Source organism: Danio rerio, chromosome 6 (assembly GCF_049306965.1).
Source record: "Danio rerio strain Tuebingen ecotype United States chromosome 6, GRCz12tu, whole genome shotgun sequence".
Lineage (NCBI taxonomy): Eukaryota > Metazoa > Chordata > Actinopteri > Cypriniformes > Danionidae > Danio > Danio rerio.
In genome coordinates, this window is record NC_133181.1 from 16,590,112 (window position 1) to 16,611,054 (window position 20,943).

Here is a 20,943-nt window from a genome sequence, read left to right on the forward strand (position 1 = left end):
GGCTTCTTCATCTTTTCATTATGTCAGTTTACTCTGTACAATTTTTCCAATGAAAAAAAAAGTCAGATTTTGGTGACACTTCCTGAAAATGCTCAAGACAGCACTATATACTTTTAGCACAGCCATTTGAAAACTACAGTACAGTTAGACATCACTGCATTTAGTGAGGTATCTGAGTACAAGACACTGAATATGTATGTTTCACATTTTTACTGCATTTGCTCTTTGCAATTCTAATTTATTCACAGCATTGTGCAAAAGAATAAATACAGCCTTATTTACAAAAAAATAAACTTCCTTTGGGTAGAGCTGTGCACAACTGTACACAATATTGCAGAACATATTGGAACTGAACCTACAACATACATAGGTCTGTAAATCATTCATGAAACTGTTCAATTTTTAAGATATTTTCAGGAAAATAAAGATTTAAATTTTTTTTATAAAATTTGCTAGAAAGATTTTGACAGCTAGTTCAACATTTTTGTATGTAATGACTCAAGTAATGAAATGAGGACTATTAGTTTTATATGGAATGACTATTCAGCGTTTACAAGTTTAGTTAATTTTGACTGACATGACAAAAGCAAATGATAATGTTATAAACAGCAGAGAGTTGTAAGAAAACAATTGATGCATGTCCAAAAGCATCTGCAATTTGTTGGAAGGAATGAGAAACTGCTACTAGGATGTGCACAAATGACTAATTGTTTTAAGAAATGCATTAACTGTTGTGCAAATATAGCGACTGTGAAAAACGACTGTGAAAAACTGTATTTCTTCTTCACTTATTTCTTCTTTTTAGATGAGACATATTTGACCCTTTTGACATCATTAACATATTATATGTTCTATTCCATTTGTACATTTACATTTTATAACATAGACCCCAAAAGTATTGCAAGCAGCCATTCATTGAAATTACTTGAAACAACTGACATTGTTTAAGAATCTGTTCTAGACTGTTCCATAACTTGACACCAGACATACAATTTTTTTATAAAGTTGTATGTGTTTTTAACCTGCAAAAATGTTGTTCTACTATATTATATCCCCTTGTCTTTCTTCAAAAAAAAAGAAAGAAATTATTCCTAGCTTTAAAAATGAGGTGTGCTGTTTTAAATTTAACCAAATCATTGAACCTATAAGTATCTTTAATTTAGAAAATAAAGAATTTGTATGCTCAAAATATCCCACATTTTCTATCACTGTAATATCTTTTTTTCTGCATCAGACAAAAGGATCATAAGTTAGATTTATATGTATTCCCCAAAATGTCAACACAATAATACATTTATGGCAACATAAATGTGTTATATAATACATACATTTATTTATTGTCCGGGATTTTTACTCAATTTGATATCACATTATTTATTTGCAGTTTCCAACTAATTTTATGACCCAATACAACACTAAGAAACTTAATTGCTTATACTTTTTCTATACCTTCATTATCAAGTTTTAAATCTATGTAATGACTACTTTTTAATTTCCCAAAAAACAATCTTTTTTTCTTTTTTGTTTACGTCAAACCACAATTTTAATTTATAAATTTTTGATATGGGCTGCACGGTGGTGCAGTGGGTAGCACGTTCGCTGGTTTGAGCCTTGGCTGAGTCAGTTGTCTTTTCAGTGTGGAGTTTGCAACGGATTTGATCGTAATAATCCAGGAAAAGTCTGTAAAATAACAGTGTTTTTCTGTAAACATTTTAATGAAAATATCTGTAGATTTATTATTTTTTGCACTTTATTTCCACAAAGAAATTTTACCATAATTTTACGGTTTTTGTTTGGCAGCCGTAGCTGCCAGTCATTTGACTTTTTTTTTTACAATTTTTTTTTTTTTTTTACAGAGCAAGTAATTACAATTTATTACTTTCATTTTATGTAATTTTAAATGTACTTTATAAAAAACAGGAAAAAAAACACTGTGTAAATATTATGGCAATTTTATTGTATAAAACAGACAAATTGCTGTAATTGTCATTACTTATATAATACATAAAATAACAGTCAAGCTGTTAATTTACAGATATTGTTTGTAATTTTTACGGATTTTTAAATATAATTTAAAATAACAGAAAAAATACTGTATAAATAATACTGTAATTTCCCTATATAAAAAAAATGTCTTTAATTTGTCTTTAATGAAAAAGTACCTAAAATGAAAGTCAAACTGTGAATTTGGAGAGATTGTTTTTTGATTTTACTAAGTTCTACATATAATTTTAAATGGCAAAAAAATTACTGTAAAAAAATTAGGGATATTTTATGTAAAATTAGGTTTTTTTAACAGTATATGGTATAAATAAATAAAATAAATGGTTTACTGTTTGTTTTTTGCCATTATTTCGTTCCTCATCAAAATGTCTCCAGGGCTCTAAAATCCTATCAAAGCACAGATTCTTATGGATTTGGAAAGATATTATTGTGAGTAAATGATTGTGAAATTTGATTTTGAAGTGAACAAGTCCATAAATGAAGACTTTTATCTGGCATTCTATAAAATGTTTTCAATATTATGCAAAGCCCGTGGAAAGATGTGTAACTTTCAAGAACAAATGATATTTCACTAGCTTGATGAGGCACCTGAATCTGCATGAATTGTTCAATCAATTGTGCAAAAAACTAATAATCGGTCTGTGTGGATGTGCGTGTTGTTTGTGTGCTCACCTTTTGTGCTTCAGTGGGCATCTCGTCACTGGAGGAGCTCAGGGGTTCTTGGGATGCAAGGACCATTGCTGTCTGGTCCCCTCTCACAGTAGAGCGTTTATACTGAGGAGCTCGCTTCGGGTCTTCCTCGTCAGAAGAAAGTCCTTTGTCACTCATCAGCTCATCTAGTTTTCTCCTCAGCTTCTCCTCCTCCATGTGCCCTGCTGGGGGCTGGGCAGGCTAAAAACATAGAGAAAAAAGTATGTGAAGAACCTACAACATTTGGAACAATAAGAAGTGTGGCTTTCTATTTTGAGACTTTATATATACCTGATCAGAAGGCACAGTAATTTTCTCTTCCAATCGATTCAATAGACTCTCGATGGCAGACATTCTCTTGCTCAGTTCATTGATCTACCTCACAGTAACAGGTCAAAGAAAAAAGTTAGTCCCCCTCAAAAAAATTTTATTCTGTTATTAATTTCTCCATATCATTTTAATCCAAGTTCATTTCTGGAACACAAATGAAGATATTTTAGAGGAAATCAGAGAGCTCCCTCATCCTCCATATTCAACAACATCCATGAGATGGTCAAAGGACAAAGGACCTCCCTATTGTTGAACACTTCCTTCATTTACCTTTCTACATCTACATGGGTGGCCGAACATTTTGCTATTCCATAAGGATGATAGTGAAAAATTTTAGATAAAATAAAATAATATTGTTTTAAAGGGTTAGTTCACCCAAAAATTAATTCAGTCATCATTTACTAGTGATGGGTCGTTCATGAACGATTCGTTCATTTTAAACGAATCTTCAATATGACTCGGGAACTACGAGTCCTCTCAGGGAGTGATACGTTCTTCCGTGCATGCGCACATTTGTGCAGGTAGTATCGTTAATTTCAAGTCTTCATCACATTGGCAGAAGCCAATCATATGCATTTAGAGCCGGATAAAGAATTGATCTGCTCACCTCTCGAGCCCTCTATCGGGTTTGAGTCACTCGTTCCTCACGGGCCAATCATATGCGTTTAGAGCTGGAAAAAGTTTTGATCCGTTTCTCTCGAGTCCTCTATCAGGTCTGAGTCACTCGTTCCTCACGGGCCAATCATACGCGTTTAGAGCCAGAAAAAGAATTGATCCGCTCACTTCTCGAGTCCTCTATCGGGTCTGAGTCACTCGTTCATCACGAGCCAATCATATGCATTTAGAGCCGAAAAAAAATTGAACCGTTTATCTCTCGAGTCCTCGGGTTTGAGTTATTCTGTCACGTGATGAACGAACAATTATGGCTCCTATCGGCTTAGACTGTGCATTGATTAAGATTATATGTGACTGTCAGTGTAACGGGAATGAACCCCTGACATTTGAAGACATGAAGATGAGCTGAGCAAAGAGACAACATGCCTTCAAAGACAAAAGAGCAGGTAAACATTGAATTATTATTTTCTCCTTCTTATAGTATTCTATTTATGACTTATTTGTCGTGCAATCAATCTTTTGGGCTAGTTGTAGATGTGTTTGGAAGCAATTCATAACATTTTAATAATATTTTGGCAAATTGAACCAAATGAATGAAATGACTCAAAAAAAAGTTTCGTTCGACTCAAAGATCAGAGTCAGTAAAATAATCCGAACTTCCCATCACTATCATTTACTCTCCCTTTACTTGTTCCAAACCCGTTTGACTTTCTTGACACTAAAGAATGTTAGGGAAAACCCAGCTACTGACCCATAGTAAATAAATCCATAGATTTAATCCATAGATAAATCCATAAATAAATCCTTAGTATTTATTTTTGTTTTGTTCCTATTATGGATGTCTATAGCTGCTTTTTTCCAACATTCTTTAGGATATCTTGTTTTGTGCTCAACAAAAGAAAGAAATTCATCAAAGTTTAGAACCACTAGAGTGTGAGTAAAAGGGGAAGACATTTTAATTTTTGAGTGAACTAACTTTTTAAAGTTCACCCAAATATTAAAATTCTGTCATAATTTTCTCACCCTTCACTTGTTTTAAAACTTTTTAACTTTCTTTTGTTAAACACTAAAGAAGACATTTTTTTAAATGTCATGACATGGTACTGCACCATATGTTGGCATGCTAACCACTAGGCTATTGCACTGACTAAAGAAGAGATTTTGAACAAAGATAGAAACATGTAATCATTTGTTTTTCCTACCATGGAAGTCAATAATTAGAGGTTTTCAGCTTTCTTCAACATATCTTATTTCCTTTTTAATATATTTCACATCATGCTGATAAAGCGCCTTAATCAGTGATGATCATACCGGTGGTGCTCCCTGCTGAATGTTCTCCTGAGATGAAGTTCGACTGCGGCGCCGAGGAGGAAGCTGGTAAACAGGATAGCGGTACATATCCTCTTCCTCTGAAGTGTCCAGGTAGATCTGACGCGGAGCCATTGAGGAATTGATTTTAGAGAGAGAACGAGCACGTACCATTCTGTTCTCAGAGTATAGGCCATCATCTGCAATAATCAAGAAGGTGACAAATGAGTTTATCTTAATACTAAAATCAAGATCTCTCTTGACTGTTTAAATAAAACCTGAAGTTAATAATCCTGGAATCATAAATAATAAAAAAAATAAATAAAAAATGAAGAAACCACTTCCAAGTTATTATAGTTCTCTAATTTTAAATTAAAATATACAGTTGACGAACTCAACTGACATTTTTCACCGTATTTCCTAATATATTTTCTTCTGGAGAATGTCTTATTTCTTTTTGTTTGTCTGGAATTATATATACCTGTATAATATACATCAATATTATTAGCCCTCTTAAGAATTTTGTTTTTTTGATTGGCTACAGAACAAACCACTGTTGTCCAATGACTTGACAAATTAACCTAACTTGCCTAGTTAACCTGATTAACCTAGTTAGCCTTTTTAAATTGCAATTGGTAAAAAAAAATAATAATAAAAATCTTTTAATATATATATCAAATATGAAGTGTAAGACCAATTTATTAAATAAAACAGAATTATAAATTATCTTTATTTTTTGAAGTATGCCATAAAATATTTCAGATTCTCATTCAACATATTTTGTTGTTGTTGTTGTTGTTGTTTTCACAATAAAGCTAAAATCAAGTGTTGTGCAACAATATTATGTTTGTTTGATTTTTCGTAAACCAATATTGCTTTGTGTGTAAACCATTAGTTAAAACAGTCATTCTGTAAATTATTTTAACAGTCATTATTTAAAACAGTCAAAGCCTGGTCAACCATTTCATGAGCATGCTTTGACAAATTATGAGGTTTACACATAACCACTTAAAACATAATTCTCCAAATTTTCTTCTCACAGCAAAATCATTTTTCACACACCACCTCTCATCAAAGAAATACTGTCACAATCACCAGCGATCTAATCCTGGCAGATTGATGAAGGACTACAAATATGCTGATATATGGACTACATGTTCCTGTCATGCACCCAACACACACCTGTTTCAATTCACAAATGATTACACTCAAACAGCTGGGAGCTGCTCAAAAACTGATTAAATTGACTTTAAATACAGAGTGCATGCACACACACACACACACACACACACACACACACAACACAGTCTGTGCTGAGTCTTGTTGTACTGTTTGTGAACATTATGACGTGATTTCCTTGCCTTGCTTTTCAGTCTTAGACCTTTGCTTTGTTGTTCTGTTTGTTTAAGTTGCCTACTCTCTGCCTGTACTGACTATTCACCTGTGTTTTGACCACTACTATGGTACTATGATACAACTCTATTCATCTGTTTTCCCCTGTGCTGATTGTTGCTTGCCTGACCATCCTGTTAATAAACTTGCGTTTGGATCCGCATTCCTTTATCAGCGTCCCCTTCACATTACAAATACATGTTGTTCGTTTACAAATGACATTTTTCACAAATTGCTAAGTGTACATGTGCTTTCCATTCTTTTTTTTTTTACTTCGCTCTCATAATAAATGTATCCTTTGTAAATATAAAATTAATTTGATAAGATTTTTTTTTGAGAAAGAAAGAAAAAAATGTGTATAGAGAAAATGTATTTGCTTCTTTACCTGGGCGTGAGAACCTGTCGAGACTTTTCCTGCGGTTCATGCGTTGCTGATGCTGATGGTAGATTTCAGAGTTGTATTCTAGATCATTCCGCTGACCTCTATCATCATGGATGTACTGGAGAAAACAGATTTTTTTAGAATTCCTGACTCTTCGTTTAAATTGTGACTACTGACAATAAAAATGAACCTTCTCATACCTGGACAGACTGTCTGCGAGAGTGAACGGCATAGTCGTCTATTTCCAAATCCATGGGGTGGACAGACAGAAGACGCTTAGTCTTTCGCATCTGAGAGAAACAACAGATTTACTTCATATACACTATAGACTTAGGAATATAATTCTAAGAGAGGTTTGTTTTAATTGCACACCCTAAAATATTGAGAAATTAAAGGACATTGTAGGAATAAGTATTTATAAAGAGTTAATTTTAAATGATGCTATATTGAGGAGTACTCATAGGATAAAGTCTAAATTACCATTCAATTTATTTTACGTTTATTTACATTAAATGACAAATGAAAATGGGTAAGAGCCATAGTTTAAAAGATTATAATTTAACATTAAAAATAGTGCTATATTCATATATATATATGTTTGTTTGTTTTTGCTCCACTTATCATTGAACTGCTTAAAGTTATCATTAGGAGGTGCTTTTGGGAAGAATAAAAAACAAGAAAAATATGGAAATAATAGACTTTAACTTTCAAAATTATGCCTTAATGTGTCATTACTTACACATTTATAATCATAATTATGACTTAATTTAATCAGATTTATTCAGAATTATGTTATCATATAATTATGACACAGTTGAAGTCAGAATTTTTAACCCCCCTTTGATTTTTATATTCTTTTTTAAATATTTTGCAAATGATGATTAACAAAGCAAGGAAATTTTTTACAGTATGTCTAATACATTTTTTTTTCTTCTGGAGAAAGTCTTATTTGTTTTTTATTTCGGCTAGAATAAAAGCAGTTTTTATTATTTTAAAGACCACTTCAAGGTTAAAATTATTAGCCTCTTTAATCTATATATTTTTTATAGTCTACAGAACAAACCATTGTTATAAGATAACTTGCCTAATTACCCTAACCTGCATAGTTAACCTAATTAACTTACTTAAGCCTTTAAATGTCACTTTAAGCTGTATAGAAGTGTCTTGAAAAATATCTAGTCAAATATTATTTACTGTCATCATGGCAAAGATAAAATAAATCAGTTATTAGAAATGAGGTATTAAAACTATTATGATTAGAAATGTGTTGAAAAAAAATCTTCTTTTTGTTAAACAGAAATTGGGGAAGGGGCTAATGATTTTGACTTTAATTGTATGTTATTCAGTAGGATTCAATAGGCTTCAGTAGGATTTTGGCCACATGCAACAAACAAATAATATATATATATTTAAATCATGCTTTATTTCAACCTGCTTATAACGTTGAGCTTCAGATGCATCCATATGTTCTTCATCATGACCATTATAAGCATCTGTGAATAAAACACTAATATTACAGTGGTGAAATGTCAAAATAGATTTTATATTACCAATATATCTCAACAATGCTTGGCCAAATGCCCTCAGTCGTTTGCTTGATGATACTATGAGTATGATTATGTACTCACTGCGCACATCAGGCATGCTCTGTGTGTCATCATCACGATGCCCTGAGGAAACAATTAATGTTATTCATGAGAATATGACATGCAGGGAAAATGTGTCATTTTTTTGCAATTTTTTTAAGGCACTCAGACAGAAATATGAAGAATTTTTATACACACCACAACAAAATTGATGATAAAAGTATACTAAATATACGTACACACAGTGGTTTAAAAAAAGTGTTTGCCCCCTTAAAGATTTCTTATTGTTTTTTGCATGTTTGTCACACTTTAATGTTTCAGATTCGTTCATTTTCTTTTCAGCTTAATCCCTTTATTAATCTTGGGTCGCCACAATGGAATGAACCACCAACTTATCAAGCATATGTTTTTACGCAACGATGCCCTTCCAGCCGCAACCCATTACTGGGAAACATCCATACACACTCATTCACACACACACACACCGATACACTATGATCAATTGTAGCATACCCAATTCAACTGTACCACATGTCTTTGCACCCGGAGGAAACCCACACAAACACAGGGAGAACATGCAAACTCCACACAGAAATGCCAACTGATTCAGTTAAGGCTCAAACCAGTGACCTTCTACGTGCTACCCTCTACACCACCGCAACACCATGTTTCAGATTATTAAACAAATTTAAATATTAGTCAAAGATAACACAAGTAAGAACACCATGCAGTTCTGAAATGAAGGTTTTTATCAGTAAGGGAAAACAAAATACAGACTATGTATAGCCCTGTGTAAAGAAATGTTTGCCTCCTTAACCAAATAACTGGTTGAGCCACCCTTAGAAGCAACAATTGCAATTAACCACTTTAATAACTTCCAATGAGTCTGTAAAAGGGGTGTGAAGGAATTTTGGCTCTCTCATCTTTGCAAAATTGTTGTAATTTAGAAAAATTAAAGGGTTTTCAAGCATGAACCACCTTTTTAAAGTCATGTCACAGCATCTTAGTTGGATTCAGGTCAGGGCTTTGACTTGGCCACTCCAAAGTCTTTATTATGTTTTTCTCAGGCCATTCAGAACTGGACTTGCTAGTGTCTTTTGGATCATTGTCGTGCTGCAGAACTCAAAGTCAATTCAGCTTGATGTCAGGAGATTCATATGGCTGGACATTCTCCTTCAGATTATTTTGGTACAAAGTAGAATTCATGGTTCCATTTATCACAGCAAGTCTTTCAGGTTCTGAACCAGCAAAACAGCCGCAGTGGATTACACTTCCACCACCACATTAAACTGTTGGTATGATGTTCTTTTTCTGAAATACAGTAATAATTTTACACTACACATAATGGGAATACATACTTTCAAATACATAACATCAAATTTTATCTCGTCAGTCCACTGAGTATTTTCCCAAAAATTCTTGGGGATCATCAAGATGTTTTCTGGGACCTTTAATGCTTGGCAGTGGTTTTCATGTTGAACTCTGTCATGCAAATCATTTTTGCCCAGTCTCTTTCTTATGGTGGAGTCATGAACGCCCGCTTTAACTGAGGTAAGTGAGACCAGGGGCCCGTTTCAGAAAGGAGGTTATGTGAAAACTCAGAGTATTTTAACCCTGAAATGAGAGAAACTCTGGGTTTTCTATTTCAAAATGGCAGGTTTATCAAACTTGAGAAAGCAGGGTAAGTCAAGCCTGTTTCTAAAAGAGAAGTAACTTTAACTCAGAGTCAGTTATCGTGGTAACTTACTCTGTGAACCTAACCTGGTCAGGAGCAGGCTTTAATCTCTAAACTCTGAGTTTCGACTGGTCTCCTCCCCTTTTTTAAAGAGGAAGCGGTATTTCTCGCCTTAGCCTTACGTTTCCACCCACCTATTTTAATGCTCATTTTGGATACGCGGATAAAAACGATTGATGGAAACGTCATGATGCACACTTGAAAATATGCATAATAAAACATGCGCATAACTGAGTAGGATAAACTTTTATTCGATAAGAAAAGATGCGCATAAAGTGCAATGGAAACACTTTTACTGAACAAATTCCAATATTTGCATTAAAAAAAGAATATTATTAGAGATGATGATGAAAATGTGTGTGAATGGACAAATCAGCAGGCTGAGCACACTGCAGAACATCGGAAATGCTGTTTTGGTCATTCTTAAAGGCCTTTACCATTTCAGTATTAATGTATATTATTAATCACCCCCAGAGTGTCAAAAGCATATGTTCCCCTCGTCTCATGGCCCTAACGTGTTCATTGTGTGTCAGCATTGTCTTCTGAGACGCAAGTACATTTATTAAATAAAGAAAATATTAGCGCAGCTTCTACTGCAGTAAATTCAGTTTTTTACTGTTGATATTTGCCGCCAGTTAATCAGGAAGTGACTATTTTGTTCTCTTTGATTCGTTAAATGGCAGCGCTACTTTATTCGCACATTTTTTATTCCAGTTTTGCACATACATTTATTTTTATTTAAATTTTTTTGGAAACACAGCTATTGCCTACATTTCAGTCACACAAAGAACAAAGTCTTGTACGAGAATGGCTTGTCCTTTATAAATAAATAATTTGCTTAAATTCACTGACCTTTAACATGTACTATAACTAGATTAATGGCATTATTATTCATTCTAAAAACTATTTTTTAGTATTGCTTACATTCTAAATGTTGTATCAATCTCCACTAATTGATCAATAAAGGCAGACACTCAAGTGCCCTTTTAAATCTATTTAAACTGATCAACGTGTATAAAAGTGGGAATGTGTGTACATTTTTTTATAAACGTCGCACATTACATTACTTTTTAATATAATTAAATATTTAAATACTTTAGATGTAAAATTACACATTAACTTCATCAGCTGTTTTTCCATGCTAACTGTATGTTTCACTGTTGCAGTGGTAATGCTTTTTAAAATATATGCTCATATTTGTTATAACTTTGCATGAGCAGATCAAGTTCAGCTGGAGAAAGAAATCGTGATCTCTTTTTTTCAGATGTAGCCATGGTCACTCATAATATCTGCATTCTGTTGATAATGCCTTTTTATAGTCACATTATACGCGTTTAACTCTGAGTGGGTCTACTCAAAGTTGATTGACCTAACTCAGATCAGTTGTTCTGAAACCGAAAGTTTTTAATCTCTCGATAAATTATCTCAGAGTTCAAGTTTTAATTCAGGGTTGGTTGAACCTCCTTACTGAAACAGGCCCATGCAGTTCTTTGAATGTTGTTGTGGGGTCTTTTGTGACCTGTTAGATGGGATGTTTCTGTGGTCTTGGGGTAATTTTTCCTCAGCTGGCCACTAGAAAGGTTGTTCACTGTTCAATGTTTTTGCCGTTTGTAGATGATGGCTCGCACTGTGGGTCACAACATTTCCAAAGCTTTATAACTTTTTTTTCAGACTGGACTAGATCTTAAACATTTACTTTTTCATTTATTTTTGAATTTATTTGGATCCCTGCATGATGTCTGTCTTTTGAGGATATTTTGGTCTATGTAACTTTGTCAGGCCAGTCATATTTAAGTGATTTCTTGGTTCTGAACAGGTGTGGGTGTGGCTAGAGAAATTAAACTCAGGTGTGATAATCCAGAGTTATGTTTTAACAAGGGGACAAAACTTTTCACACAGTGCTATGTAATTTTGTATTTTGTTTTCCCTTAATAATAAAAACCTTCAATTCCAATGCATGACATGTTTACTGGTGTTATCTTTCACTATATTTAAATTTGTTTGATGATCTAAAAGATTAAAGTGTTATGCAAAAAGAGAGGCAAACACTTTTTTTCACACCGCAGTACATATTTTTGTACAGTTTTTAGCTATAAACCAAACGTGGTCAGGTTTAACTTATAGTAAATAAACTACTGTACACCCCCATTTAATGTGCATTCAGACAAAGTTTCTCATTCTTCTGTTTAACATGTCTTGTCATGCAAAGCTATAAATATCATCAGTAAGTTCTACAAAGGCCCAGACACATCATGTGACCCAGATATGGCCTCAGCCTCTGGACAGAGTGCTTTGAATTGAATGATAAACAAATTCTCTTGGTAACTAAATAAACACAAACATACTGTAATAATAGCCTCTTCACTTGAAAGGCAGTGCATATAAGCTTCAGCTACATAATATTTACTATATGTTAAATTCTTGTTGAGATGATGAAAGTTTTTGTTTTATTTCACAAATGATTACAAAATATGCTGTTATGTGCCACACAAGTTATTTTTTTCTATTGGAACTTTGGAGGTAATACTGTATAAATGTATTCTTTCATCAAAATTAAATTAAATTAAATTAAATTAAATTAAATTAAATTAAATTAAATTAAATTAAAATCAAGTAAAAAAAATTAAATACACAATTTTGTAAAATTATGACTTTAATCATTTTGAATTTTCCTTTATAATAACGACATATTTCATAACTTTGAGTCAAAATGTAGACTGTAAACCAAATTTATTTAGTGTGTAACTGCTATAAGAGGAATAATTTAAGTAGTCTGTCTGTCATTATCATAAAATAAAGTAATTTATGGTGATAAAACCCCTATTCTGAACTCTAATCACCACATCAGGGTTTATTTTGCAAAAATGACAGACTGTCTGTATATTATCTCTTAATTACTTTACACCCACTTGGTTGCGTAACTACTTAAAATGACTAGTGATATGGAACCAGCATGATGATGTGACAGCCTCAATGTGGACACAATAAAGGCTATCAAGAGGCTTTTAATAGCACTCACCCTCTTCATTTAATCTCTTGTACAGGGACCGCATCACTTTTGCACTGCCAAAACGCTTGAAGCGGGAGTGGACGTTGTCGTGGTACCATCCTAAAGTTCCGATTTTTAGTACTCTGCAAAAAAAAAAAAAAATAGAAATAGGTTTATTTCATTATTTATTTATTTTTTTTAATTTTTGTCCAATAAATTAATCAATCTATCAGTAAACTGGTTAAATATTTTAAATACAGGCCAATTAAATGATTAGTTCCCCCCCAAAAATTACATTTAATCCCAATTTATTCTCACTCAAGTGGTTCCAAATCTTTAATAATAAAAAGAGTTTTAAATGTTGGGAAATGTTTACTACTGACGTTCAACATGGGAAAAAAATACTACAAAAGTCGGTGCTTATAAGTTCCCAACATCTCCTTTTGAATTCATCAGAAGAAAGAAACTCAAACAGGTTTAAAACAAGTGAAATGTAATTAAATAATGACAAACCCTATGCTAATTTACACCATGCACTAAAACTCCAGTTTGAGGACCAATTATCATTATTAAGTTACTTATTAACATGCATTTTACAGCGCACATACATTGGCTGTTTATTAATACTTATAAGCACATATTAATGTTTTACCCCATTTACTTAATGATGACATTAGTTTAGATTGCTTTATCATATCTCTTTATCAAATATAATGCATTTAATAGCTACTATACTATTAATAAGCAGCAAATAAAAAATAGAGGCAAAATTAATAGTTAAACTCCACATAAACCGGAAGCTGCAAATATTTATTTTTCATATTGTGATGCAGTACCTAGAGAAACAGAATATTAAACGAGAAAACAGTGGCCGTGTCTTGTTTTTTGTACTGCAAGCTGGGATGTAGTAAAGTAGGAATTTCATTCAGACAGATTGGGAAATGGGTTTATCACCGAGAGAGGGGTCTATATGCAGTGCAATCTAAGCTGCATCCAATGCATTTCAATGCACTCACCTAACCCCACCCCAACCCTACCCCTCACAGTGACGTCACTAGCTCCACTGAGTGCATTATGTCTGACATTGCATCACTGAGATATGCAGTCTCAGCTTGCATCATATAGGCTGCATACAGATACTACCCAGCAAACAATTTTGTGTTTAATAGACTTCTAATAGACATCTACATATATACAGCTAGGCTAAAACAAGGCTAAACTTGGGCTATATGAGTGAAAATCCAATAGACATCTAAGAATAGCCCAAAACTAGATTAGTCATCAAATAAAAAGATTAGACAGACTTTATATGTGTAGTCATTCATTTCTGTTTATTTGGTGACTAGTCTAGTTTAGGCCTATTCTTAGATGTCTACTAGATTTTCACTGACAACCTAAATTTAGCCTTGTTTAGCCAAGACGACTATGTTTAGACATCTATTAGACGTCTACTAGACATCTTTTAAAAACAAAAAATGCTTGCTGTGTATTGTTATTACCACATAACACCCCCTTCTCACTTTTTCTGTTTGTTGTCAAAACTGACAGTTGGAGGGGCGTGGTTAACCTACCTAACACCTCAGACAAATGTAATCTGAGAATTTAACTAAAAAAATAAAATAAAAATAAAAAAACAGGAAGTGCATTTTCAGAATTCAATTAAAGATTACAAGGGCAAACCCTTTTTTTTTCTTAATGACACACACAGATTAATTGTTCACCACAAAACTAGCAAAGTGAGCTAACAAAATCATCTGGTTAGTTTTGATTTCATTGGTACTTTAATAGCGAGAATTGGTCTATATCTCCCTGAACAGAATGAAATCACATTTATTAATAAGTATAAAAAAAATAAATGAATAATAATAAAAAATAATATATAAATTCCAAATCATTATTTTTGGGGAAAATCTGTAGAAATCAAAACAAAGCATTACCTTCAAACCAAATGGAATGTGCATGGACAATTTCTGTAATGGAATGTAATCTTTCTTAACCTGGACATGCGGCAGGGGTCGCACACCCAGCCATGCTCGTTCTTGTTGTAGCGGCTGCAGGTCTTGCAGGTGAAGAGTTTGCAATCCACACACTGTCGTCTGCTGTTCACCAGGAACTTAAAGGGCTGCAGGCAGCGGATGCAGTGAGACTCACTCAGGTTTGATTGAGAGCCCAGGAGTTCCCTCTTAGCTTCCTCCTTCTCAATCTTAGTTTTAAGTTCCCTGCAGTATAATACAAACAGTCAGAGAATACAAAAATCTACAACCTTCTTTCAGATTCATAGGGCTCTATTTTAAAGATCTGAGTGATAAAGCATAAGTGCACTTAGAGCATGTCAGGATCAACTTTTGCTATTGGAGCACCAGTACCTGTTATGAGGGGCATAATTATTGGCAATAATTATTGAAAGAGGAGGATGATTTGTAGTGAGCTATTTTGGTGAGCTAACATTGATCAGTAGAAGATAAAGAAATAAAGAGAATGGCTCAAAATCAAAGAGAATGGCTGTATATGAAATTTCATACTTTCACCTACTTTTCAAATGTGGGTAAACAAAGATGTTGCTGTCATTTTGGGTTAATAAATTGGAAATTACGTCAAAAAACCTACGCAATCGGCCTTGGCTTTATTCAGAGGATGATATTGTGTAACATTTAAGTGTTTGATTCTTACATATAGCATGATTGACAGAATGTCCAACACAATCTTACGGCAATTCGTAAATTTTGGATTTACTGGCTAATTTGTATGAATTCGTACAATTTAGTACAACTTGCTCATCCCCCAATGACGGTTGGGTTTAGGGGTGGGGTTAGGTGCCACGCCTCCTTTTTAAAAACATACAATTTCGTACGACTGGACTCGTACAAATTCCTACGAATTAGCCAATAAACTGGCAAAACTTAAAATACTATCAGGCTGATCGTAACCTCCAGAAACAGGTATAAAGAAGGTTGGTATCGTGATCTCGTTCCTTTTGAGTATTCATGCATATTATTCATTCTTTTTCCTTTGGCTTAATCGCTTATTTATCAGGGGTCACCACAATGGAATGAACCACCAAGTATTCTGGCATAAGTTTTACACAGTGGTTCCCCTTCCAGCTGCAACCTCGTACTGGGAAACATCCATACACTCTCACATTCAAATTCACACACACGCAGACTCCTATTAGTTTGTTCAATTTACCTAGCGTTGTCTCTGAAACATAGTATTTACTATTGTGGGTTTGTCAATAATTTTTTATTTTTTTTTATCAAAAGAGTAAAAACAACCACAAGCCAACAATAATTGGGGCATAATTATACTTTAATGTTTATGTCGATAAACATAGACCAGACCATAGGCCAAATTTTAAAAATATATATACTTTCCTCTCTGTATAAATCAAGTATAGTTAAGTGGAAATTTATATATATATTTATTTATTAATATATATATATATATATATATATATATATATATATATATATATATATATATATATATATATATATAATATTATATATTTTTTGAGAAATACCTAAATTACATTTTTTTTTTTTTTCAAAAAAGTACAACATACTTTGTATTTGAAAAAAGAATGCTTATAGCACACTTTTTATATATTTTTTTTTCTGAAGGAGAATCCTATAAACATGATGGAACATATCTGGAAACTAGCTCGCAACAAAGTTATAGCTAGAAACTCTAGAAGAACAGTGAAAATGCACACCATAGCAGTCTAAAAGAGACAGGGTGGAAGCTACAGGGGAGCTAGGGGCAGCTCAGCTTCCCTAAAAACATGACTTGTGAAAACATGACTTGTGAAGTTTTGGGGGTGTCAAAAATATACACAACATGTTATTTTCACGTGCAGTTTTAGTATTGTGTAATGTGATCATGGATTATTATGTGTAAAAGCGCAAAAATATTATTCATTCATGCATAGCAACTTATACAGTACCTCACTTAAAAAAGATAACTACATATGCTACTCTGAAAAGCAAAGCCAGATGCTTTCATATGGATGTTGAGATGCTGCTTATTAATTTTCCCAAAACAAATGATGTGACGTTGTGTTTCATTTTATTTGCTTCATACAGCTTTTTTTAAAACACTGTGACTTTTGCTATAAACATGTTGGAAAACAGGGTAAACTTGACAAAACGGAACCCCTTTCAATCGTGTTTCTTTCATTTTTGAATTCGTGATTATATTTTACAGTAGTGATCCTGTTTGTTTTATAGCCTGCAACATTGTGGTAAGGGACTCCCCTTGCCATATCCCCTGCAGACCAAGACTGGTTACTCACTGAAGCTAAGCAGGGCTGAGCCTGGTTAGTACATGGATGGGAAACTACATGGGTAAACTTGGTTGCTGCTTTAAGTGGTGTTAGTGATGCCAAAAGAGGGTGCTTACCCTGTGGTCTGTGTGAGCCCTAATGCCCCAGTATAGTAAAGGGGACACTATACTTCTCAGTGAGTGATGTCTTTTAAATGAGACTTTAAACCAAGGTCCTGGCTCATTGTGGTCATTAAAAACCCCATGGCATTTCTTGTAAAAACCAGGGGTGTAACCGGAGTGTCCTGGTCAAATTCTCTCTATCGACTCTTACCCATCCACTGAATTGGTTCTTACACTGTCCCTCCATTCCAGCAATAGTTGGTGTGTAGTGAGCGCACTGGCGCCATTGTCCTGTGGCTACCATTATATAATCTAAGTGGATGCTGCACACTGGTTTTGATGTGGAGAGACCACCTATTATGATTGCAAAATGCCTTCGGTGTACATCATTCATTCATTCATTCATTCATTCATTCATTCTGTCAGGGTTCGGTGAGGGGAAAAGGAGCGAGGACTCAAGTGCAAAGAAACAATGGGTATTTATTAATAATAAAATAAAAAGCAAAACAAAACTACCCCGAGGGGGAAAACATTAACAAAACACACAAACTTGGCTCAACAAGAACAAGGCAAGACTGGATCAGGAACACGGGGAGTGTAGACAACGAACTGGCAAAGGACTGAAAACATGAGGGGGATTATAAAGCAAAAAAGTAAATTGACACACAGGTGAACACAATTAACTAATAATGGGTTGACAAGGAGGGTGGGACTAGACAATAGACGGGAGAGCGCATGACACAGAGAGACAATACAAGCCATGCGCTCACATAACACAACACTGAAGCACACGACAAAAGCACGTGACCACAATGTAAACACCGAGCCACGTGCTTTGACAAAAGACGCAAGACACGAGCACACGATAGATAAACACCTTACCGTGCGCTCACACATAAGCAACGTGCATGCTTCATCTCAGCGCCAACCAAAACTGAAACCAACTAGACGGAGGCGCCGAGAATAAAGCAGCGCGCTGCTGACAAAACAAACACAAACACTAGTACAAGAGCGCGCGCGTCTGAGGGACGCAGAGCGTGCGCGGCCACATCATGTGGCAGCGCGCACACTCTGCGTACACCCACGACGGCGCGCGCGCACACAGAGACAGAAACAGGACCAGACATTGAGTAGTGTCAGAGCTCTGCCACCAAAACAAGAATTTACAAGACCAAAGTGGCAGAACCCTGACACTAGCCCCCCCCAAAAGGGACGCCACCTGGCGTCCCTAAAGGGAACATCCAACAAGGTACAAGATAGACAAGAAACACTACAAGACAACAAAACAGGCAACATCAACAGACACAAGACAGGGAGGTGAACAGGCAAGACGACATGAAGGGAGGGAGGGAGGGAAGCCAAGCCAGACCCAACAAGACGAACAAGGGAGGGATGGGAGGGCAAGACCGGGGAGGATCAGGAGGGACAGTCCAGGGTGGATTCAGTGGGTCGGGGGCCCCGGCAGGGAGCCAGGGTGGAGCCGGAGGGTCCGTCCAGGGTGCAGGGAGGGAACACCAGGGAGGAGCAGGAGGGACGACCCAGGGAGAGTCTATCAGGGGAGACAAGGCAGGAGGTCGGTGGGGAGCCGGCTGGGCTGGAGGCCTGTGGGGAGCCGGCTGGGCTGGAGACCAGAGGGGAGCCGGCAGGGCAGGAGACCAGAGGGGAGCCGGCAGGGCAAGGCGCCGGGCTGGGACCGGCAGGACGAGACGTCTGGATGGGGCCGGCAGGGCAGGGCGCCGAGCTGGGGCTAGCTGGGCGAGACGTCTGAGTGGCGCCGGCAGGGCGAGACGTCTGGGTGGCGCCGGCAGGGCGAGACGTCTGGGTGGCGCCGGCAGGGCGAGACGTCTGGGTGGCGCCGGCAGGGCGAGACGTCTGGGTGGCGCCGGCAGGGCGAGACGTCTGGGTGGCGCCGGCAGAGCAAGGAGCCGGGCTGGGGCTGGCTGGGCGAGACGTCTGAGTGGCGCCGGCAGGGCGAGACGTCTGGGTGGCGCCGGCAGGGCAAGACGTCTGGGTGGCGCCGGCAGGGCAAGGAGCCGGGCTGGGGCCAGCTGGGCAAGGCGTCTGGGTGGCGCCGGCAGGGCAAGACGTCTGGGTGGCGCCGGCAGGGCAAGGAGCCGGGCTGGTGCCGGCAGGGCTAGACGTCTGGGTGGTGCCGGCAGGGAAAGACGTCTGGGTGGTGCCGGCAGGGCAAGGAGCCGGGCTGAAGCCGGCAGGGCAAGACGTCTGGATGGCGCCGGCAGGGCAAGGAGCCGGACTGGGACCGGCACTGAGCTGCGCTCTGGGGCTGGAGCCGACACTGGAGGGCGCTCTGGGGCTGGAGCCGACACTGGAGGGCGCTCTGGGGCTGGAGCCGACACTGGAGGGCGCTCTGGGGCTGGAGCCGACACTGGAGGGCGCTCTGGGGCTGGAGCCGACACTGGAGGGCGCTCTGGGGCTGGAGCCGACACTGGAGGGCGCTCTGGGGCTGGAGCCGACACTGGAGGGCGCTCTGGGGCTGGAGCCGACACTGGAGGGCGCTCTGGGGCTGGAGCCGACACTGGAGGGCGCTCAGGGGCTGGAGCCGATACTGGAGGGCGCTCAGGGGCTGGAGCCGACACTGGAGGGCGCTCAGGGGCTGGAGCCGACACTGGAGGGCGCTCAGGGGCTGGAGCCGACACTGGAGGGCGCTCAGGGGCTGGAGCCGACACTGGAGGGCGCTCAGGGGCTGGAGCCGACACTGGAGGGCGCTCAGGGGCTGGAGCCGACACTGGAGGGCGCTCAGGGGCTGGAGCCGACACTGGAGGGCGCTCAGGGGCTGGAGCCAGTATGGTGGAGGAGCCCTTTCTCCTCCTACGCTTCCTTATTTTTGGTGGCGGGAAGCTGGCCACCTCTTCAGACACTGCTGGGCACTCCACTACCTCTGAAAGTGTTGCAGTGTCTGTTTCGGGCACCTCGAGGGATGTTGCTGCCGCCAGGGTGGTTGCTGGATGGGCTGCAGTGGGTTCAGTCACCTCTAGGTGGGTGACAGGTGAGGAGGGCCCGTTCTTCCTCCTCCGTCTCCGTTGGTGGGTCATCGGAGGACTGGGGATTTGGCAGTCTGTGAGCGGGATTGGCGGTGGGCCAAGGGGAGGCAGGCCACCGTCTCCCTGGCTGTGGTACAAATAGCTCACAAACTGCCAGAATGACAGTATCCCCAGCATCCCCATCTCCCAGGCCTGAAGGGGGCTGTTGAGTCCAGCATTGAAAGCCTCCTTCAGTGCTGTGGTGGTAAACTCGAGCCCCTCTGCTGCGTAGACAAACTGGTAGGCAAACTCCTTGACTGAAGTTTCCCCTTGATGAAGACCAAAGAGTTTGCCCAAACGTTCCTTCTGCTGGCATGCAGAGGGACGTGAACTGGGAGATGGGAAAAGGAAGATACCCATATTTCTGCTGAGTCCTCTGTTATGGCCAGTTCGTACTGTCAGGGTTCGGTGAGGGGAAAAGGAGCGAGGACTCAAGTGCAAAGAAACAATGGGTATTTATTAATAATAAAATAAAAAGCAAAACAAAA

General features: G+C 37.7%; 1 protein-coding gene across 5 annotated transcripts in view; it reads right to left on the bottom strand.

Annotated features, from left to right (window-relative positions):
- mlpha (melanophilin a) overlaps positions 1-20,943 on the bottom strand; it is a 48,541-nt gene that overhangs the window by 6,017 nt on the left and 21,581 nt on the right. For all 5 annotated transcript variants that reach the window (XM_073953061.1, XM_073953059.1, XM_073953060.1 and 2 more), the window contains 9 exon segments: positions 15,029-15,250; positions 13,062-13,174; positions 8,350-8,391; positions 8,153-8,214; positions 6,922-7,011; positions 6,725-6,839; positions 4,951-5,147; positions 2,986-3,069; positions 2,677-2,895 (listed from right to left, as the gene is read on the bottom strand). In XM_073953061.1, coding sequence (XP_073809162.1) covers positions 2,677-2,895; positions 2,986-3,069; positions 4,951-5,147; positions 6,725-6,839; positions 6,922-7,011; positions 8,153-8,214; positions 8,350-8,391; positions 13,062-13,174; positions 15,029-15,250 — 1,144 coding nt within the window.